A 20,033-nucleotide genomic window follows, 5' to 3' on the forward strand; every position below is an offset into this window, starting at 1 on the left:
CCATTTTGTGCACCAGATAACTTTTTTTTAATTTTTGATTCCATTTCTATTTTATACCCATAAGAAATTATTACACAATATGACACAGAGACAAAATAATAGTCCACACCACGCTACTGTCAGTAGCCTACTGAGATGCATACCATATGGCTGGTTAACTAGCAACAAATGTTTTGTACGAAAATGTTTCTGCACATAAAAACCATTCACCGTTTCACTTTAGATAGACTGCAGTAGACACAACATTCTGCTGGCAAGCATATAATATATACAATTTTTTTAAATTATTCGGTGTATCCATCCTTATTTATTTTAATATTGATCATTCTAAGAATTTTTTGTTTTTATGATAAAAATTTTGTTTCTTAAAAATGAACTTATGAACCATGTCCCAGTGGCGGCATCCCCTTCGTAGCGGCAACCGCATGCTCTGCATGCCTGTTTCCACCAGCCCTGTATATATATATATATATATATGAGCCTCCATAGCTCAGTTGGTATAGACAAAGCCCTTTGGTTGTAAAGACCTGGATTCAATTCCTGTCAATGACATGATGAATCTTACCTGGTCTCTTTGGACAAAAGGTGAGGGTTTTTTGTCCCTCAGAACAGGCAAACCATTCCCATGAACACACACATTGAGACATAAATCCCCCCCCCCCCCCAACATCAGGCTCTACAGCAAGTTGGTTGGGAGCGCACGCAAAGTCGCATCATGTAAAAAAGGCTGACCCCAAATAGATGGGAAGAGGCACGCGAAGAAGAAGAATATATATATAAATATATATGGAATTACAAAACAGGTGATTATGACAAGATAAGGAGACTACTTTCAGCAGAGCAATAGCATAAAAATTTGGAGGGGAGAGATGTTGCTGGTGCATGACATGTGGTCAAGGGATGTTTCAAGAAAGAAGTATTTGAATGTATACCTAGAATCAGAAGGATAAATCAGGCAGAAGTTAGATTGATGAACAGTTTCATTAACCGGGAATTGCACACAGAGAAAAGATTGTGGAGGTATTATTATTATTATCATTATTTGATAACCTCAACAGAGCAGACAGATTCATCATGGGAGACCAAGTGAACCAGCAATATGTCTATCATAATGAGCTTTGAAGTTATTTACACTACCTGCACTCACAACACGGTCAGGCAATGCATTCCACTCACTAACAATTCTCCATGTAAAAATCTACTTCTCGCATCCTTCTGCAACACATCTTTATACACCCTCCAGGGATGTCCCTCCTCATTCTTCCCATCTAAACATCCCTCTTTTTATAATTTCTTCTGTATTAATCTGATAGGATACCTTAACCAACTTGAAGGTCTCTATCATATCTCCTCTTTTCCTCCTATCGGCCAACCTCTGTAATCCACATTCTCTCAAATGTACTTTATAACCAACACTCCAGTCTTCATATTGCTTTGGTTATTTTTCTTTGGACCCTCTCTAGTGTTTCCACATCTCAAAGGAAAAGATGACATTATAAAGGAAAAGGTGATCAGCATGCTGATGAACAGTATAAGGTGCAGGCAAGAAGGGAGACTGGTATGGTAATGAAGGCCAAAGCTAATTATGAGAGAAAGCTAGCTGATGAGGCCAAAAGAAACCCAAAGGAGTTCTTTCACTCTGTGGTAAGTAAAAGGAGGAATCACTATGGAAAGATGACTTTAAAAAGTGCTGGTGGTGGGGAGGCAACAAAACTAAACCAAATGCTTCTATTACTGAGTGAGCATTTTGCAGAGGTGTGTGCCATCTAGGTGGTGACATTGCAATACTAGATGACATTGACTGATAGGAGAATAGAGGTTGAAGAAATGAAGGTGCTTAAAATATTGCAAAACCTCAATACAAACACAGCCATGGGATTAAATTGCATATTGGCCTGTGTATTAGAAGAATGTGCAAGGGAATATTGGCTCCTCTGACTAAGCTGTTTAATTTAAGCCTCAATAGTGGGAAGGTGTCACTGGAGTCGAAAGAGAGCAAAACAGTCCTATTGTATAAAGGAGGTTCTAAGACAGAAATAGCAAATTATAGGCCAATCAATATCTTAAGTGGTGGTTAATGTATTGGAGAAATTGTTACAAGACAGAATTCAGGACTGCGTGAATATCAATATGATACTCTATAAGGGACAACATGGTTCTGTGAGGGGTAGATCTTGCCTTAGTAATTTGCTTACTTTTTATAATCAAGTGATAATGGAGTTGGAAAGGGAAATGGCTACTCAGTGTTATTGCTAGACTTTGCAAAAGCATTTGACAAGATTCCACATAGAACTCTATCGCATAAATTTGAACAAACAGGGATGGATATAAATCTGGTGATTTGGATTAGAGGGTGGTTGATGGACAAATATCAAAGAGTGGTTTATGGAGGAGCTGAGTCGAGTAGAAGGCAAGTGACCAGTGGTGTACCACTGGACTCAGTACTTGGTACTCTGTTGTTTAATTTGTATATTAATGATATGACAGGAAATATTTTCAATTGTTTGAGATGATGCTAAACTGAGAAGAGCAATCATAAATGAAGGTGATGTAGAAATTCTGCAGGAAGACTTAAACAGACTAGTAGTTTGGGAAAAGGTAAATAGCTACCAGTTTAATGTGCCCACTTTGGGAAGAGATCAGAAGCTGTGATACTCTATGATACTCTATATAGAGTATATATAGAGTATCATATTGATGGAGTGCTATACTGATGGAACTGAACTGCAAGAAACTGATGAGGCCAGAGACTTGGGTGTGATTGTGGACAGTGAGTTGAAGTTTAGAGGGCATATTTGCAAAAGTAACCACACATCAGATTACATGATTGTTGAAGAACACACTAACAAGCAAGGATAGAGAGGATATTGTTCCCCTATATAATGCTTTGTAAGGCCATATCTGGACTTCTGGATTCCGTGGTGATGAAGAGGTTGCAGAGAGGATCCAGAGGCAAGTAACAAAGACTGTTGCAAGTCTGGGGAATGCTCCCTATGAGAAAGGATTGATGGTCTGTGGGTTTCAAAAATTAGCTGATAAACAAACAAAGGAGAAATAATAGAAGCATATAAGTTATTAAAAGGATTTTATTAGACTGACACTGAAGACCTTTTTCAGTACAGAACAAGAGATCACCAGTGGATATTGTGTGAGAGTGTGGTTAGAAGGGTGTTAGGACTAGGGTTTTTGCTCAGAGGGTGGTGAATGGGTTGCCAGAGGTGGTTGTTGGTGCTTCATCAGTGAATGAGTTTAAAGATATGTATGATACATATTGTGTGAATTATGGCTAGTGTGTTTGAACAAATGAATCTCCCACAATGAGTCTTCTGACTCCATGGAGATATCTGTATAATAATAATAATGTCTTGATATTATGTATCTTTTCACAAATGTTCCATTAGATGAAACATTAGAGTTACTCTTACAAAACAGTTCCACAGAAATTGTCTCCCTCTTCAATTTCGTCATCCATTTAGGCTACTTCACTTTTCAGAATAAATTTTACCAACAGATAGAAGTTACCACCATGAAATAGTCTTCTTTCTTCTACTTTCATGAAATGTTTTATGAAATTGTTTGAACAGTAAGACAGGTTTCTGTCTTAACTTCAAGACTTTCTCAAAAAAGATTAAAAGTATTCATCCTTGCATACAGTTTACTCTCAAAATTGAAATGGATAAATGTAATTCCTTCCTTGACCTGTTCATGCTTCATCTACCAGATGAGAGACTTAAGTTTTCTGTCTTTAGAAAGGAAACCCACACTGATATTCATATCTATGTTTTCAATCATACCATGATCCTGGTGTGAACATGGTATGATCCTCAAAAATCAGGAACCATTACTCCTGTTATTCACTGAGTTCACTCTCTGTGTTCTACTAAGTCACAACTAACATATGAAACAGATTTTTTCAAAACAATCTTCTAATCTAATAGCTTCACTGAGAATTTTGTAAACAAGCACATCGTTAGTAATTATGGAATTTGCCTATTGCAAGGTCTTCCAAGAAGTTCAAGCATATTGCCATATCATATTTCAAAGGTACATCTTCCATATCTCTGCATATCTCCATATACCACAAAGGTATATGGAGATAGTCAGTTGTTTGCAGATGATGCAAAGTTGGGACCAACCATGAAGAGTAGTGAAGAGTTGTGGCCTTACAAGAAAGACTTGAATAAATTGAGTGATTGGGCACGGAAATGGGGATATGAGTTCAATGTTGCAAAATGAATCCTGCTGGCTCTTATTTCAGTAAAAGCAAAATGTAAGGTTTTAAAATTTGGAAAACAAAGATGGGATGCAAAATTTATGCTTGGTGAGGATATATTGTTGGAGGTGGAGGAAATAAGAGATCTGGGGGTGATAGTGGATAAGGATCTGAAATTTATGGGACACATTGCCAAAATTGTGAAGACAACACAATTTTGGCAACACAAAGGCTTCTGGGAATGATGCGGAGGACACTGCCGTGCAGAAGTAAGGAGATTCTTGTTCCGTTGTATAAGGCTTTGATTAGCCCACACATGAACTATTGTGGCCAGATTTGGTCACCTGTTTTTTCGAAGGATGAAGAGATGTTGGAAAGGGTTTAAAGGTGACTGCCTAAGGTAGTTTCTAACCTCTGGAATGTCGAGTATGAGGAAAGATTGAGAAGATGTAATTTGCAGAGTCTGGTGGCAAGAGGAAGAGGGGAGATATGATAGAGAATTACAAGTTGGTAAGGGGTTGTTATAGGATCAATGCTGGAGAAGTTCTACAGAAAATAGTGGGAGATCGGGAGAGAACCAGAGGTCATCCCTAGAAACTGTATAAAGTGGGTGTGAGTAGGGGAGTGAGAGGCAGGTTTTTTTCATGCAGAGTTGTGAATGATTGGAATGTCTTTCCTGAGAGTGTGGTGTCTGCAAGGAGTTTGAGTGTGTTCAAGACATGATATGATGAGCTATGTGTGTGTGTGTGTGATAAAAGGACCTCCCAGATGAGTCGTTGACTCCATGACGTCTTAGGGTAATAATAATAATAATAATATCTGAACAGACCTCCAAATTACTTAATTCCATTGCTCGGAGAGTGGCTTTTTGCCAAATTAATAAACTTTTCTCCTTTCTAAGCTATGCAAAGGACAAAATTCCTCCTTTGTACTACCCTGAAATCCCTCCACCTGTGGTTTATCATACTTTGGCCAAACTACCAGCTCTGTGGTCATTTTGTAAAGAGCACCTCCATAGCACAATTGGAAGAAGGACAGTATGTTGCGCCATTCGATTGGAAAAGGCCTAAGTTCAATTCTCGTCATGACAGGAGGAATCTTTATATGGACTTTTTCAATCTAAGGTGAGTTAGCTAATCTCATATGGAGGTAGCAGGGTTTTTCCTCCCACATACAGACAAATCAGCCCTTCAGAACACTCGCAATTTACATACAAAAAACACTAGCTGTGGTGGTGGGCAGTAGATGGCGCTGATGTAATGATTGGTAGTAGAGGATCGGAGTAGTGGTGGAAACAGAGAGTTGTACAATAGGTGTCCTCCCGCGATGAGTCTTCGGACTCCTTGGAGGTGTCACGAATCATAATTATAATAATTAACATCTAGACCAGTGTTTCTCTTTCTTTTCTTTTTTTCTTGACATTACAGAATATATAATTTTCTTTTTCGTGAAATCCTTATGAAAATTTTTATAAAAAATTAGCAGAAAGGAATTATCACAATGAACTGTTATCTGTGAAATATTTGAATGAAGAAAGCATATAATATATAATATTACAAATAATAAAGTAACATAACTGTTCCAGTTATGCTACTTTTAATAAGTTTTAATAAAAACTTAGTATTTTCACTGATGGTTCTGTTTTTTTTTTGGAAACTACATTTGATACAAGTCATAAATATCTCTGTGGGACCTCTGTGATCATAGGGATGTGTGATTCCAAAAACACAGTTAAAGAAATAATCTAGACTATATCAGATTCCACAAGCTTGAGCAATCTGAATCTGCTTGAACATGTCATCTCCTCCAAACACAGAATTCTGTGGAAAAAGGGCATTTTCCACATAAAACCCTTTACTTATGGAATGGTTGTATAAAGAGAGCTGTGAAACCTTGCTATATACCCCAATCTGAATAGAATTGATATCCTTAAGTTATTCCCTTTAATGGAAATTGTTCTTCTTTACACGGCCCTTCCTAGTTAATTTTTACGCATGTATAAAAATATGATTAGGACTTTGGAGCAGTTGGACCATGCTAGTCCATCTGCTTTATTTATATGCAATTGACATGTTTTCATTGTTGAGTCTTCATTATGTTTTTTGTGCTTTGCTTACTTTTGAAACTGAAGATCATCTTGATCTTGATACTTGGGCAAAAATGTTATGCTGTTAAAACATTAATGTAAGTCTGTCATTTATTAATTTTTTAAATTTAAATGTCATTTACTTATGTTTAATTAGTTAATAAGATGTTGGAAGTTTTTTTCACTTGGTTAGACTATAATAAATTTAATTAAATCCTTTATCCAAGTGAAAGAAAACAAAGTTTACGTTTGAAGTATCTTCAAGACTGAGGCAACTCGTGGAAAAGGTGGACCAAGTTCTCATCACTCCTTGTCTTAGTATCTCCCATAATGCAAAGCACATCTCCTTGTGGATATGCATAATGCTATGCATTAAGAGAAGGGCCACTACCCAGACCAGTTCTGACCTTTATTGAGGTGTCGTCAGTGGGAGCCAGATCCAGAGGTAGTGATACCAAGGTGGAAGCAATGGAGAAGTCATTTACCTATATACGAGTTGCCAAAAGCATAGCGTTATACATGTCTGCAAGGAGATGTGCTTTGCATTATGGGAGATACTAAGACAAGGAGTGATGAGTCCACCTTTACCACGAGTTGCCTCAGTCCTGAAGATACTTCAGGTGCAAACTTTGTTTGCTTACACTTGGATAAAGGATTAAACTAAATTTATTATAGTCTAACCAAGTGAAAAAAACTTCCAACATCTTTCTCTAAATCCAGAGTAATTTAATAATAAGGTGACACACCTTATTATTATTAGTGGCCCTTCTCTTAATGCATAGCATTATACATGTCCGCAAGGAGATGTGCTTTGTATTACGGGAGATACTAAGACAAGGGATGATGAGAACTAGGTCGACCTTTACCACGAGTTGCCTCAGTCCTGAAGATACTTCAAGTGCAAAATTTGTTTGCTTACACTTGGATAAAGGATTAAACTAAATTTATTATAGTTAATCAGATATTTATGATCTCCTATTCTATGTAGGTCTGTGCGGTTAGCCTAGTGACTTTGAAAACATATGCCTGGGAAAGGAGTGTCCTGGGTTCGATTCCCATCGACGATGTGAGGAGCTTAAGGATCTTCCTCAGCCATAGCCAAGTTAGCCGGTTTTGGGCGTGGACAGCAGGGTTTTTTCCACCAGTTTATCTGGGGTTTTTCATCCCCCAAGCAGGTAAACCGGCCCCGTGAACACACAGGGATACAGTCAGGAATACTTAGAGACATAGGGCTCTAAGTATTGACCATCTTATTCTCGTATTTCGGTTACAAAATCCAAGCATGCTTGGAGGGTTGTGGGCCTTAAAGGCCTGTTAAAGCCATTGGGATAGGATATTCTACGTAGCCAATAACAAAAGGCATGATATAACCCATGTTTAGGACAGGCAAAACCTACTGAAGGCAACTTTTCTCACTGAGGGCACCTAGCTCTGAAAGAACTATGGAACAATTAAAAACCGAATCTTAATTTTTAAGATCAAGTTATACACTAATTATATTCATAAAACAGTTGCCTTACTTACTTACTTACTCTACTTGCTGTTGTACTCTGATATCACTGTGGATTAAAACTATCCATAGACATTAACGTTACAATTCAAGACATCTCTACACTTTACCCTCATGTATATATATATATAGGGACTATCCAAAATCCACAGATCTAATCAGTTGTTGCACTCATGATGAATGGCATTAATCCTCACACAAAAATAAAGGCAATATTGCACCAAAATGCACTCTCTTATTACTGGTAATCTCTCTCTCTCTCTCTCTCTCTCTCTCACACACACACAAATCTCTTTATAGAAAACCCAATTTAAATTCTATATACAAAATCTTACTCTCAGCACTAGCATTTTGGTCAGTTTTAATCTAGTCTTTAATTATCAATGATTTTCTAGAATTAATTCAAGCTTATTCTTGTAGATACATAACTGTCAATTATTAGGTAAAGACAACATATACTGTTATATTAATTAAAAAACTAATTAATTCTTCCTATATTTCGGTAATGTTACATTACCATCTTCAGGGAACATAAAATTAATGATATGTGCACGCAGGCACTAACACTGAAGACAACAACTGAAGTCGATCCCAGAGTCCTAAAAGGTGCCACTAGTGGGATAAATTGGGTAGTAGTCTTGGCTGTTGGGCTGATGTTCTAAGAATGCAAGCTTCCCATATTCAAGCTTAATTTCTTTCCGATATCACTGCCCTATTTCAGTTTACCATGAAATGTTGCAACTTCATTTGGTACAAAGTACCAACAAACAAACAAACAGAAGACACAGTTCTGAGCTCCCTTTCCCAGCTGGCTCAATAGTTAGGGCTTCTGATGATAAGTCTTGACTACTGAGCTCATTCATATACATAACACCTTCCTAGCCATTGGCTAAAACCTTCTGAGTTTCAATAAAATACTAACCCCTTTCTTAATCTAGGGTTTAGACTCCAGGCAGTTCAAATTCAAACCTTATTGCTGGGGAATCTCTGGAAAGTTGGAAAAAGTCTTTAAAAAGAGCAATTTAATTCGTTACCTTTTTATTTAAAAAATAAACCTCTCATGATTTGGACTGTGCTGTAATGACTACCTTAGCAAATCTGGCTACATGAAAGTATTATATATATGTGAGATTGCAAAAAAGCACCCAACCCAGCTCCTTAGTAAGCATGGGCTGAAAATTTTCTTTTTTTGCAATTTACCACTAAGTGGCTTCCTTGAGAAGTACAGGGTTCACTTTTTCTTGCCTGTCTTCTTTCTAACTCATGCTGTGCCTTCATGCAGATATTTGTATACTTGTGTACTGTTCTCTTAATGATGCCAATTTGATCTTGATTAAATATTGGAAATAACAATTCAAATTTTTACTGATTATATTACATACATCGCCATTTACTTACTAAAAATACTTTATTTATAAAACAATATCAAAAATATGCAAGATAAAAACTGCAATGCTACTTGAACATTTTTTCAATGTTTTGTGGCAGGATTATCTTAGAAAAAAACACTATATACTGTATATATATATATATATATATAGACCAGAAGTGCATATTGCCTTTTCATCAGTGATTGTGGTAACACCAATTGGTTGTATTTAGATTCAATTTTCTTTTGGGTTACACTGTATAGCATGATATCTTTAATGTGTTATAATTCAGTGTGCTATATCTATGGAAATAATGTTTTTTATATGGAAGAGGAGAGAATAGAAACAGTAGAAGAAAGGGAATGAGAAGAATGCAAGGGAATGCTGGAAACAGGGATAGAGAGACCAAGATGGCAGGTAAATAGAGGAACACAGAGAGAAAGTGTTAGAGAGAGAGAGAATGAGGAATGCAGGTGAGCAATCAAGGAACAGAGTGGTAAGAGGTGTGATGTATGGAGACTTGATGATCCGTGGTGTGCAAGACAGGTTTGCATGGAGGAACGATAGAAAGTGTGGCTATGGCAATTAAGTAGGGTGAAAGGATGGATAAGATGATTGTGATGGTGCGCACAAATGAATTGAGGGGCAGCATAAATCGGGTGGCGAGTGATCTGAGATTCATGCCTGAAGTTGTACAGAAGAAAACTCAGGGGAAGATAGTGCATGTGTTGCCTAGGTATGATAATGATGAGCTGAGTAGCAGAGCATTAATAATGAATAGCATGATAATGAAAATGTGTCAGAAGAGAGACTTAGAATATGTGGATGCTTGGACGGCATTTGGGGACAGAAAGGAACTGTATGCAAGAGACCACTTGCATTTGAATGAGGAAGGATAGGCATCAGGAGAGATTGCTGTTCTTGGAACGAGTGAGTGAGTGAGTGTGTCAATGCAGGGAAACTAGAATTACCAGCATTGATGGTAGCAGGGATGACCTCTTGTGGGAATACATCAGATAATGCTGAGTCCAGTGGAGTCAGGAGGAAAGAATGATAGGTATAGAAACAGTGACAATTTTATGCTTCATACTAATGCCAGGGATATCCAGAATAAAGGAGATGAATTGGTGGTGTTGATAGACTCAGGCTGTCCGAAGATTATGGGATCTCTGAGACGTGGTTGACGAAAGACGATATATTAACAAGAATAAAAGTAGTAGGGTACAGGATTTTTCGAAAGGATAGGAAGGAAAAAACGCAGTGCTGGAGTACTCTTTATGATAAGTAATGACTTATGTCCTCTCAATTGGAGGCTTTGGAGTGCAGTGTCACTAATGGTTTTGAAAGCATATGGTGTGATGTAGAGGTGGGTAAAACAGGATATTTAGTGGGATGTTGCAACAAGCCAAGAAGCACAGAAGGTGAGCAGTAGGCAATTGACCTTGGCAAGTGCAAGAAGAATGATTGTTATGGGAGATTTTAACTATGCCAGTATAAATTGGGAAGAGGAAAATGCATGTAGTAATAAGGAAATGGAATTTCTAGAATTATCGAGGGACAAATGTCTTAGGCAACATGTAATAGGAGGAGCACAAGGTTGAAGAGTTTTGGATTTGATCATAGCATAAGAAGAGCTGATTATAACTGAGATGGCATCTCTTCCCCAGTTGGAGAGAGTGACCATGTGGTTTTGACTTGGAAGATTAATAGACATGCAGGAGAATCAAAGAAAAGGGAACATATGTGGACTTATAAGGTGAGTAATTATAACAGTATTAGATATTAACTTTGAGCAGTTCCATGGAGGGAGGAATTCGAAGGGTGAGATATCATTGGTGCTTGGGAAATTCTGAAGAAATATTTGTTATATTTGTTAGCAACAATTGTAAGCTGTATTCCACGAGAGAAAAAAAAAAGGACACAATTTGCAAAGTGGATGACAAACAATAACAAACAGGAACTGCAGGTGAAAAAGAGGTCTTGGAAGAGATATAAGGGGAGTAGTGGACAGCAGATGCATGAAGAATATAAGACTCAGGCCAAGAGAGTGACTAGTGTGGTAAGGAAGGCAAAACTGGAATATGAGAAGAAATTGGTCCTAAGATCCAAAGAAAATCCTAGGGAATTTTTCAGCTATGTGGTCAGTAGGAGGAGGAAAAATGATTGTGGACATTGTTGAATAAAAATGTGAATAGAGCGACCGATGCAGAGGACAAAGTGGAGTTGTTCAATGAATGGAGTATTTCATCCTAGAGAAGTAGCTTTCTGTACTACAGAGATAAGCAGGTTCGAGATTTAGAAGTATAAGCGAAGAGTGTGTTTCAAATACTAGTACTCTGGATGTTAATAAAGCTGTGGGACTGGATGCAATTTTGCCATGGGTTTTGAGAGGATGTGCTAAAAAACTGACAATTCAGTTGACCTGGTTTTCAATGAAAGTCCTTTTTATGGGAAAGGTACCTAAGGAACAGAAGGAAGGTAAGATAGTGCCATTGCATAAGGGTGGTAGCAGACTGGAGGTGTCAAATTATAGACCAGTTTCTGTTTCATCAGTAGTTGTTAATATCTTGGAGAAATTAGTGAGGGACCATATACAACAGTGGGCAGAAGAGGGTAATCTTATTTGTGAGAGTCAACATGGATTTGTTAAGGGGTGCTCTTGCTTTAGTAATATGACTTTCTTAGGCATACACTGCCATTTTTTTGGATTTTGCAATGACATTTGACAAGGTGCCACATGATAAGCTGATATTTAAGTTACAGCACATAGGTTTTATATGTCAGGTTAGTCAAATGGATTCAGGATTCATTGTCTGATAGGTATCAGAGAGTTGTGTATGGTGTGGCATTATCAAGGAAGCAGATGGTTACAAGTGAAGTTCCACAGGGTTAAGTACTGGGTACAATACTCAGTACTGGGACCTGCATTGTTTAACCTTTATATCAACAATGACATTGTCAATGGATTGCAGGGGGAGGGGAGATATTCAGTTGTTTGCAGATGATGTGAAGCTAGGAAGGGTTATTAGTAATAGTGCAGATGTGGCAGCCCTGCAGGAGGATTGAATAAACTGGACAGATGGGCAAATGAATAGCGATCTCAATTAAAGTCTTGAAGTTTTGGATAGATTGATGGGAGGCAGCATACTCTGTTTGATGAGATATACTGGAGGAAGTAGGGGAGACAAGACATCTGTGGGGTGATGATTGATAGAAACCTGAAATTCAGACAACATATTGCAAACGTGGTGAAGATAACCCAGAGGATTGCTGCAATACTGAGAAGGTCACTGACCTACAGAGATAAAAGAGTTGTCATTCCATTGTATAAAGTCCTAATCAGACCACACTTGGACTAATGTTCGCAAATTTGGTCACCAGTATTTGAAGGTGATAAATTAACAGTGGAAAGTGTACAGAGCCAGATAAAAAAGATGGTTTCAGGACTGTACAATGTTAGTTATGAGGATCAATTGAGGGAATGTGGACTGCAGAGTTTAGTAGATAGAAGAAAGAGAGGTTAGTATAATTGAGACTTAAATTGTTGCGAGGTATTTATTATTATTATTATTATTACCCCAAGACCTCATGGAGTCAAAGACTCATCAGGGAGGTCCTTTTATCACACACACACACAGCTCATCATACCGTGTTGTAAAGACACTCAAACTCCTTGCAGACACCACACTCTCAGGCAAGGCATTAAAATCATTCACAACTCTGCAAGAAAAAAACCTGCCTCTCACTCCCCTACTCACACCTTCTTTCCAGGGACAGGGATGACCTCTAGTTCTCCCCCTATCTCCCACTGTTTTATGCAGAACCTCTCCAGCATTAATCCTATAACAACCCCTTACCAACTTGTAGGTCTCTATCATATCTCCCCTCTTCCTCCTGTCCACCAGACTCTTTTGACAAGGTGCAATGACAAATTACATCTTCTCAATCTTTCCTCATATTCGACATTGCAGAGGTCAGAAACTACCTTAGTCAGTCCAGTCGCCTCTGGATCCTTTCCAATATCCCTTCATGCTTTTGAAAACCAGGTGACCAAATCTGGGCACAATAGTCCATGTGTGGCCTAGTCAAAGCCTTATACAACGGAACAAGAATCTCCCTACTTCTACATGTCAGTGTCCTCCGCATCATTCCCAGAAGCCTTTGTGTTGTCTTCACAATTTTGGCTATGTGTCCCCTAAATTTCAGATCCTTAACCACTATCACCCACAGATCTCTTATTTCCTCCACCTCCAACAATATATCCTCACCAAGTATAAATTCTGCATCCCATCTTGTTTTCCAAATTTCAAAACATTACATTTTGCAACACTGAACTCATCCCCATTTCCATGCCCAATCACTCAATTTATTCACGTCTACTTGTAAGCCACAACATCTTCTCTACTCTTCATGGTTCTTCCCAACTTTGCATCATCTGCAAATAACTGAATATCTCCATCCAAATCTTCACCAATATCATTAATATACAAGTTAAACAGTAATGGCCCTAAAACAGACCCCTGAGGCACTCCGCTAGTGACTTTCCTTTTCTTAGATATCCCCATACACAACTTGTTGATACCTATCAGTTAGCCAGTCTCCAATCCAATGTACTAGTCTAATATCTAACCCCATCTGCTCTAGCTTGACTGTCACCTTATCATGAGGTACTCTATCAAAAGGCTTTGCAAAATCCAAGTATATTACTGTGTATCCTTCTCCTCTGTCCAAGGAAAGCAGTCACTTTATTGTAATAAGTAAGGAGATTACATAACCTCCTTTAGCAAATCCATGCTCTCCATCAAAGATAATACCATTGTCGTCAATCCAATTCTGGATCCTAGTTCTCACAAGCTTCTCCGACAACTTAACCACAACATCTGACACAGAGATTGGACTATAGTTTGATGATTGAGTTCGATCACCTCCTTTATGAAGTGGCACAATCTTGTCCTCCTTCCACTCCTTAGGAACTTGACCAAGTGCAAGACTGGTATTAAAAAAATATGTCAAGGCAGGTGTCAATTCCCTGGCACATTCCTTCAGAATACGTGGCGATATATTATCAAGTCCCACAGCCTTATTAAGATCTAGTTTACCCAACTCCTCATACAGGGTTGGCACTGGTAAGTTCTTTTGCTTGGTGGAAGAGGGAAAGGAGTGACGACAAGGAGCCATCCCTGGAAGTTATGAAAGGAAGTTGTGAGCAAGAGGGTGAGGAGTGGTTCTTTGCATGGAGGGTGGCTGAACTGTGGAATGCATTGTCTGATAGAGTGTTGAGAGCACAAACAGTCAATGAGTTGTATGATAGACCTTGTGTTTTCTAGGAATGACCTCCCACGATGAGTCTTTTGATAGAGGCCTAAATCATAATCTTATTATTATTATTATTATTATCTAATGGAAAATAGATTGAAAAAAAAATAATTTATTATACTTCTATGAAGTGTCTTCATTCTCAAAATTTTTGAAATAACTACATCCAATAAGAGCTTGAAGAATGACATGGTAACATAACTTACAAATTTAAAACATTAATAAAATGTAATATATTACCTGTTAATAGGCATGCAAGTTGTTCCAAATCCGGGTGGACTAAGAAGGCTGTTTACAATTTCTGAATTTTCTAGTGTTGCATATTTTTGACTAAAAAAAAAAGAGAAATACTTCTTAAACTTTATATGAAATCAATTAAGTTACAATAATAATAACTATTACTACCTTCAGATCCTCTGAAGTCAAAAGATTCACCATAGGAGGTTGATTTAGTAAATCCATTTACTGTTACTACAGTAAAAACACTTGGACTACTGAGCACAGACTACGTCAGTGTTCAATAGTTCAGATGTAGCAGATCAATACTATTTGTAGTAACATAATAACTTTTCATTTCTGTGTGTTATTGTTTCCCCTTTTTCATCACTGCAGTAATTTATTTTGTTGTCTTTAACAATGAGTTCCCTGAATTTCAACTTGTCATCCCCATCTACACTTAGTAATACTGAAGTTGTCATGCCACCTGCATGCTGCAAGTCTGTTCAGAAGATCCTGGAGGGTTATATTGCCTCTAGCATCTCACCAAACTTTCCTCAACTTTATTTCAAACACATATTGAAAGGAACACAATTTTAAATTCTTACCACTACACTTAGTAACACTGAACTACTAGTGGTGCCACTCTCATGTTCCCACCAGTAGCCTATTCAAATCCTTCTAGAGTATCATACCACTACATAATCTCCTCAACTTTGCATCACCTACAAAAAAACAAACAAACAAACTGAACATCCTCATGCAGACGCATTGTACCACAAAGAATATTAAATTATTATTATATAGATACCTACAAGGCTTCAAGGATTCCTCATGGGGAAGCGCATGTGTATACGCACACAACTTATAATACTTCCCCTTAAATTCATTCAATGATAGTTTTCAACAAGAGAAAAAGCTTGTGCTCACACCTTTGCTAAATATCCTCCTGATATTTTCATATGTGACATACCCAGATCTCTAACTTCATAAAGTTTCTTACAACTGTCCTGTCAATATAATATGTGGCATTGTTTACCTAAAATATACCTTGCATTTGGTGAGAAATTAATCCTAAACTATGAGACTATTAATCTATTCATATCCTTTTTGACAGAAAGATTCCATATAAGAAATTTCTTTCTTATCATACCCATAATCATCAACAAACTGGATATTTTCATTTAAGTCTTTCTCAATATTGTTATTAACTTATAAAATGATCAGAATTTATTCAAAGACAAAGGCAGGTAACTTGTCTTTAATATTTGTCTTTCCATACACATTCTGATACCTGTCAGTTACATATTTTTTATTCATGCTGTAGTTTATTTTCCATCTCAAATTGTGAAAATTTATTCAGTAAACTTCCATAGGATATTCTGTCAAATGCTTAAACATTATTGTAAGGCTATGCTAAACCATAAAATTATATAAAATATAAGCACATTATTAAGACATGATGTTTCCTTAACAAAGCACTAACAGAATCGATCTGTGACCACCCAATTTTGACAATGGACTCTAAATACACTTCCCAAGATCTTAAACAGCACACTAGAGGCTTATTGCTACAACCGTTTGATACTATATAGCCTTGTGCAACACATCCATCTTACACTCTTTCCTCAAAACTGCCAAATCCCATTTGTTCCTCAGGTGGAAAGATCTAGATTTGAATCCCATCTAGGATGCTCAGAATTTTTGTTAGTGTTTTTCAACTGAATGTTCATTAGCCAGTCTGACAGAGGAGGGATTTTTTTCCCCCTCCTGAAAACTCAAGTTTTTCATCCTATGATACAGGCTAGAAAATACATGCAACAGACATTATTATTATTACATAGGCAATTCCATGGTCTGTAAAAGGAGGCTCTAAACATTATGCCAAGCACTATACAATATTTGTGCAATATCTGTCATAATTTTTTTTGAACTCATTCACAGTCATGGCACCCATAATAGACTCTGGCAACTTATTCCACTCATTCATCACTCTCTGAACAAAAAATCTAGTCCTCACAATCTTACCAACCACACTCCTAATCAATTTCAAAAGACAGCTCCCTAGTTCTCCAGCCACCAGACATGTTCTGAAAAATTTCCTTTGTATTAATCCCCTTGTAAAACCCTTTCAGTAATTTGTATGTCTCAATCATATCACCCCTTTTCTGCACCTTCTTCTTCTTCTTCCCTCTTTTTATCTTATGATGTCGAGGAGTGGTATGATAGACTTTGTGTTTCCTAGGAAGGATCTCCCATGATGAGTCTTTTGACTCCATGGAGGCCTGAATAATAATAATAATAATAATAATAATAATAATAATAATAATTCAACTGCAACTGTTCACAAGGATAAGATGGTTAGCTGTATGCCTCTCGGTGCATCCTATATCTCTAGAAGTGTTGAGTTCTCAAGGCCGCTTGTGGGATGAAAAACCCCAGATAAACTGAGGATAAACTGTCAAGATGTGATGTGTGATGAAGAGGGTAGCATTGAGCTGGCATGAAACTAGAAATTTAGGCATTTTATAATCAAAACCCCCACTTCATAAAAAAATTAGATCACAGATCCCTCACTCTTGAAAATTAGACCATAGTGGTCACTCATCTTTAGAAAATCCTGAATATTCCACTAGCAGAGAGAACTATAGAGAAAATATATTTTCCTATTGTGATAATCACTTTCTTATTACATCCTGAAATTTTTTAGAATCTTAAATGTTGAATAAAATAAACAGATATTGTTACCTGAAAAATGATACAGATTCGGGGCCATACATAGCTGGTGTCAATAATAGCATGGATTCAGGAGTTGATTCAGGCTTAATAATAGCAAATCCCATAGCAACAGCAATGAAGACAGAAGGAAGCAGTATACTACATATAATGGATTTCCAGTCATGTAGAGTGTGATAAAATCTCTTTAGCAGCAGTGCATGTAGTTGTTGTAGTTTAAGGCAAGGTCCTTTTATTGGATTACTGGTACCTAAATTTAGATTATGAGTATCCCAAGGATCAGAACTGATATTTAAGTCAAATGCAGAAGAATGATACATGAAACCTAAAGTAAAACAAAAACATTAAATGAATAAAAGACTGGATTTTTTTACAATGCAAAGGTCAGCATAACAGGATAGAGTAAAGTAACATTTTATTATTATTCTCATTAATAAAATATCAAAAGTTAGAAAAGCATAAAATATCAAAGAATAAGTAACCTCACAGAAACATAATAAATTATGCAATTATTAAAGTTTTAGTAATTTATTATGATTATTAACAGACCTTCATGGAGTCAGCAAACTCATCACAGTCTCACACACCAACTAACATCTATCATGTTACACAAACATGAATCAATCACTCTGTCAATATTCCAAACCCTTCCAGCATGTATTATGCTCACTATTAAAAAAAAAAAAAAAAAAAAAAAAATATATATATATATATGTGTGTGTGTGTGTGAAAAGTTTTTTACCTTGGGGATAATATATATTAAGGATACCAAGTAATTTTATAAACTTGGTTTTTTTACTCCTTCTCCCAAGTAAACAAAACAATTAAGTTTGCGCCTGAACGTAGTTCAAGTCTAAAGGTATCGCAACACCGGGGCAACTCGTTGTAAAGGTGTGTGAAGCTCTGATCACTATTCTTAGTATTTCCCATAATGTAAAAAACCACATCTCACTAAGAGATGTATACTGTTATGCATTATGGGTGTGTGGGGGGGGTCACTACCCAGACCAGTTTCAACCTTTTTTGAGGTCTCCTCAGTGAGTAGCTAGACCCTGAAATACCAAGGTTTTTAGTAATACTTAAAAAATAATTTTTTACTAAAGTAATACTTTAGTAAAACTTTTCACATCTTTATCTCATCCAGAGTTTCTTATTCAAAGTAAAAGCACCTTGTAGCAACTTGTATAGGTAAAGTTGATAAGGCTCTGTATTACTAAAAACCTTGGTATTTCAGTGTCTAGCTACTCACTTGAGGAGACCTCAAAAAAAGGTTGAAACCGGTCTGGGTAGTGACCCCTCCCCACCCATAATGTATAACAGTATACATTTCTTAGTGAGATGTGTTTTATATTATGGGAAATACTAAGAATAGTGATCAGACTTTACCCACCTTTACAATGAGATGCCCTGGTGTTGCACTACCTTTAGACTTGAACTACGTTCAGGAGCAAACTTAACTGTTTTGCTTAAATGGGAGAAGGAGTAAAAAAACTAAGTTTATAAAATTACTTGGTATCTTCAATATATATATGTGTGTGTGTGTTAAAGATACCAAGCAATTTTATAAATATATATATGTGTGTGTGTGTGTGTTAAAGATACCAAGCGATTTTATAAACTTGGTGTTAATCCTTTTTCCCAACTAAGCAAACAGACAGGTAAGTCAAGTTTACGCATGAAGTATTTTCAGGTCTGAGGCAACTCGTGGTAAAGGTATTTATTTATTTTTTTACTGATCAAAACTATTTATAGAGGCCAGAGCATGATGCAGTGGGGAAGCTTTCCCAAATAATAAGCAATACAGGAATAGCCAAAAGAACTCAAAAGTATATAAGAAAACCTCGCTTAGCTTGATTAATTAAACCATAAATTAATGTGAGCTAAGCGAAATAACCAATAACCAATAGGAATAATTATTCCTATTGGTTATTCCTATTTATTCCTAAAAGTTAGTTAAAAGTAAATACCAATGCTGGATTTTACTTTTAACCAACTTTTCTAATACTTTAACCACCACTCCTGAGATATTAAATGGTTTATAATGTGTTACTTCTATCTTTTGAAGCCATATTTATGTAATGGAACCATCTTACTCTCTTTCCACTCACTTGGAAAATTGCAAGAGATGAGACAGACTGAACACCTTCATAAGAGGCAATGCCAATTCTCTTGCACATTCATGTAGTACACAAGTTGGCATAGTATCCATGTCAACCGTTATACATTCACTTCAATTCATATTTTTCAATATGTTGAGCATTTCCTGTTCATTTACCTCAATTATAAGATGAGTCTGTTACACTATCAACTGCAAAATCTCCACCTGGAAGACCTTAGCAAACTGATCACTCAGCAGCTCAACTATTTCTTTTGCATCTGTCATCTTCCAACCATGACAATTGATTAGAGTCATCCTTTCATAATCATTTTATCTCTTACTTGCTATTTAACGAAAAACTCTTTTGAATTTACTTTGACTAACTGTTTAGCAAGTTTAACTAATTTCTCTCATAAAGTGATTTGGGCTTGACAAATGCTAGCAGGCCTGGTTGGCTGAGTGGTTAGCATGTCTGCTCTTCAGCCAAG

The 20,033-nt window shown here is 36.8% G+C and overlaps 1 protein-coding gene across 1 annotated transcript in view; it reads right to left on the bottom strand.

Moving 5' to 3' along the window:
- The window catches only part of LOC150103053 (phospholipid-transporting ATPase ABCA1-like), an 859,669-nt gene that overhangs the window by 303,771 nt on the left and 535,865 nt on the right, over positions 1-20,033 (bottom strand). Inside the window, exons 24-25 of the mRNA XM_090398068.1 lie at positions 17,460-17,772; positions 14,736-14,825 (exon numbers count right to left, since the gene is read on the bottom strand). Coding sequence (XP_090254194.1) covers positions 14,736-14,825; positions 17,460-17,772 — 403 coding nt within the window. The remainder of the gene's footprint in view (positions 1-14,735; positions 14,826-17,459; positions 17,773-20,033) is intronic.

The sequence above is a fragment of the Typopeltis vanoorti genome, chromosome 9 (assembly GCF_054136105.1).
Source record: "Typopeltis vanoorti isolate ZY-2024b chromosome 9, IOZ_Tvanoo_1.0, whole genome shotgun sequence".
NCBI lineage: Eukaryota > Metazoa > Arthropoda > Arachnida > Uropygi > Thelyphonidae > Typopeltis > Typopeltis vanoorti.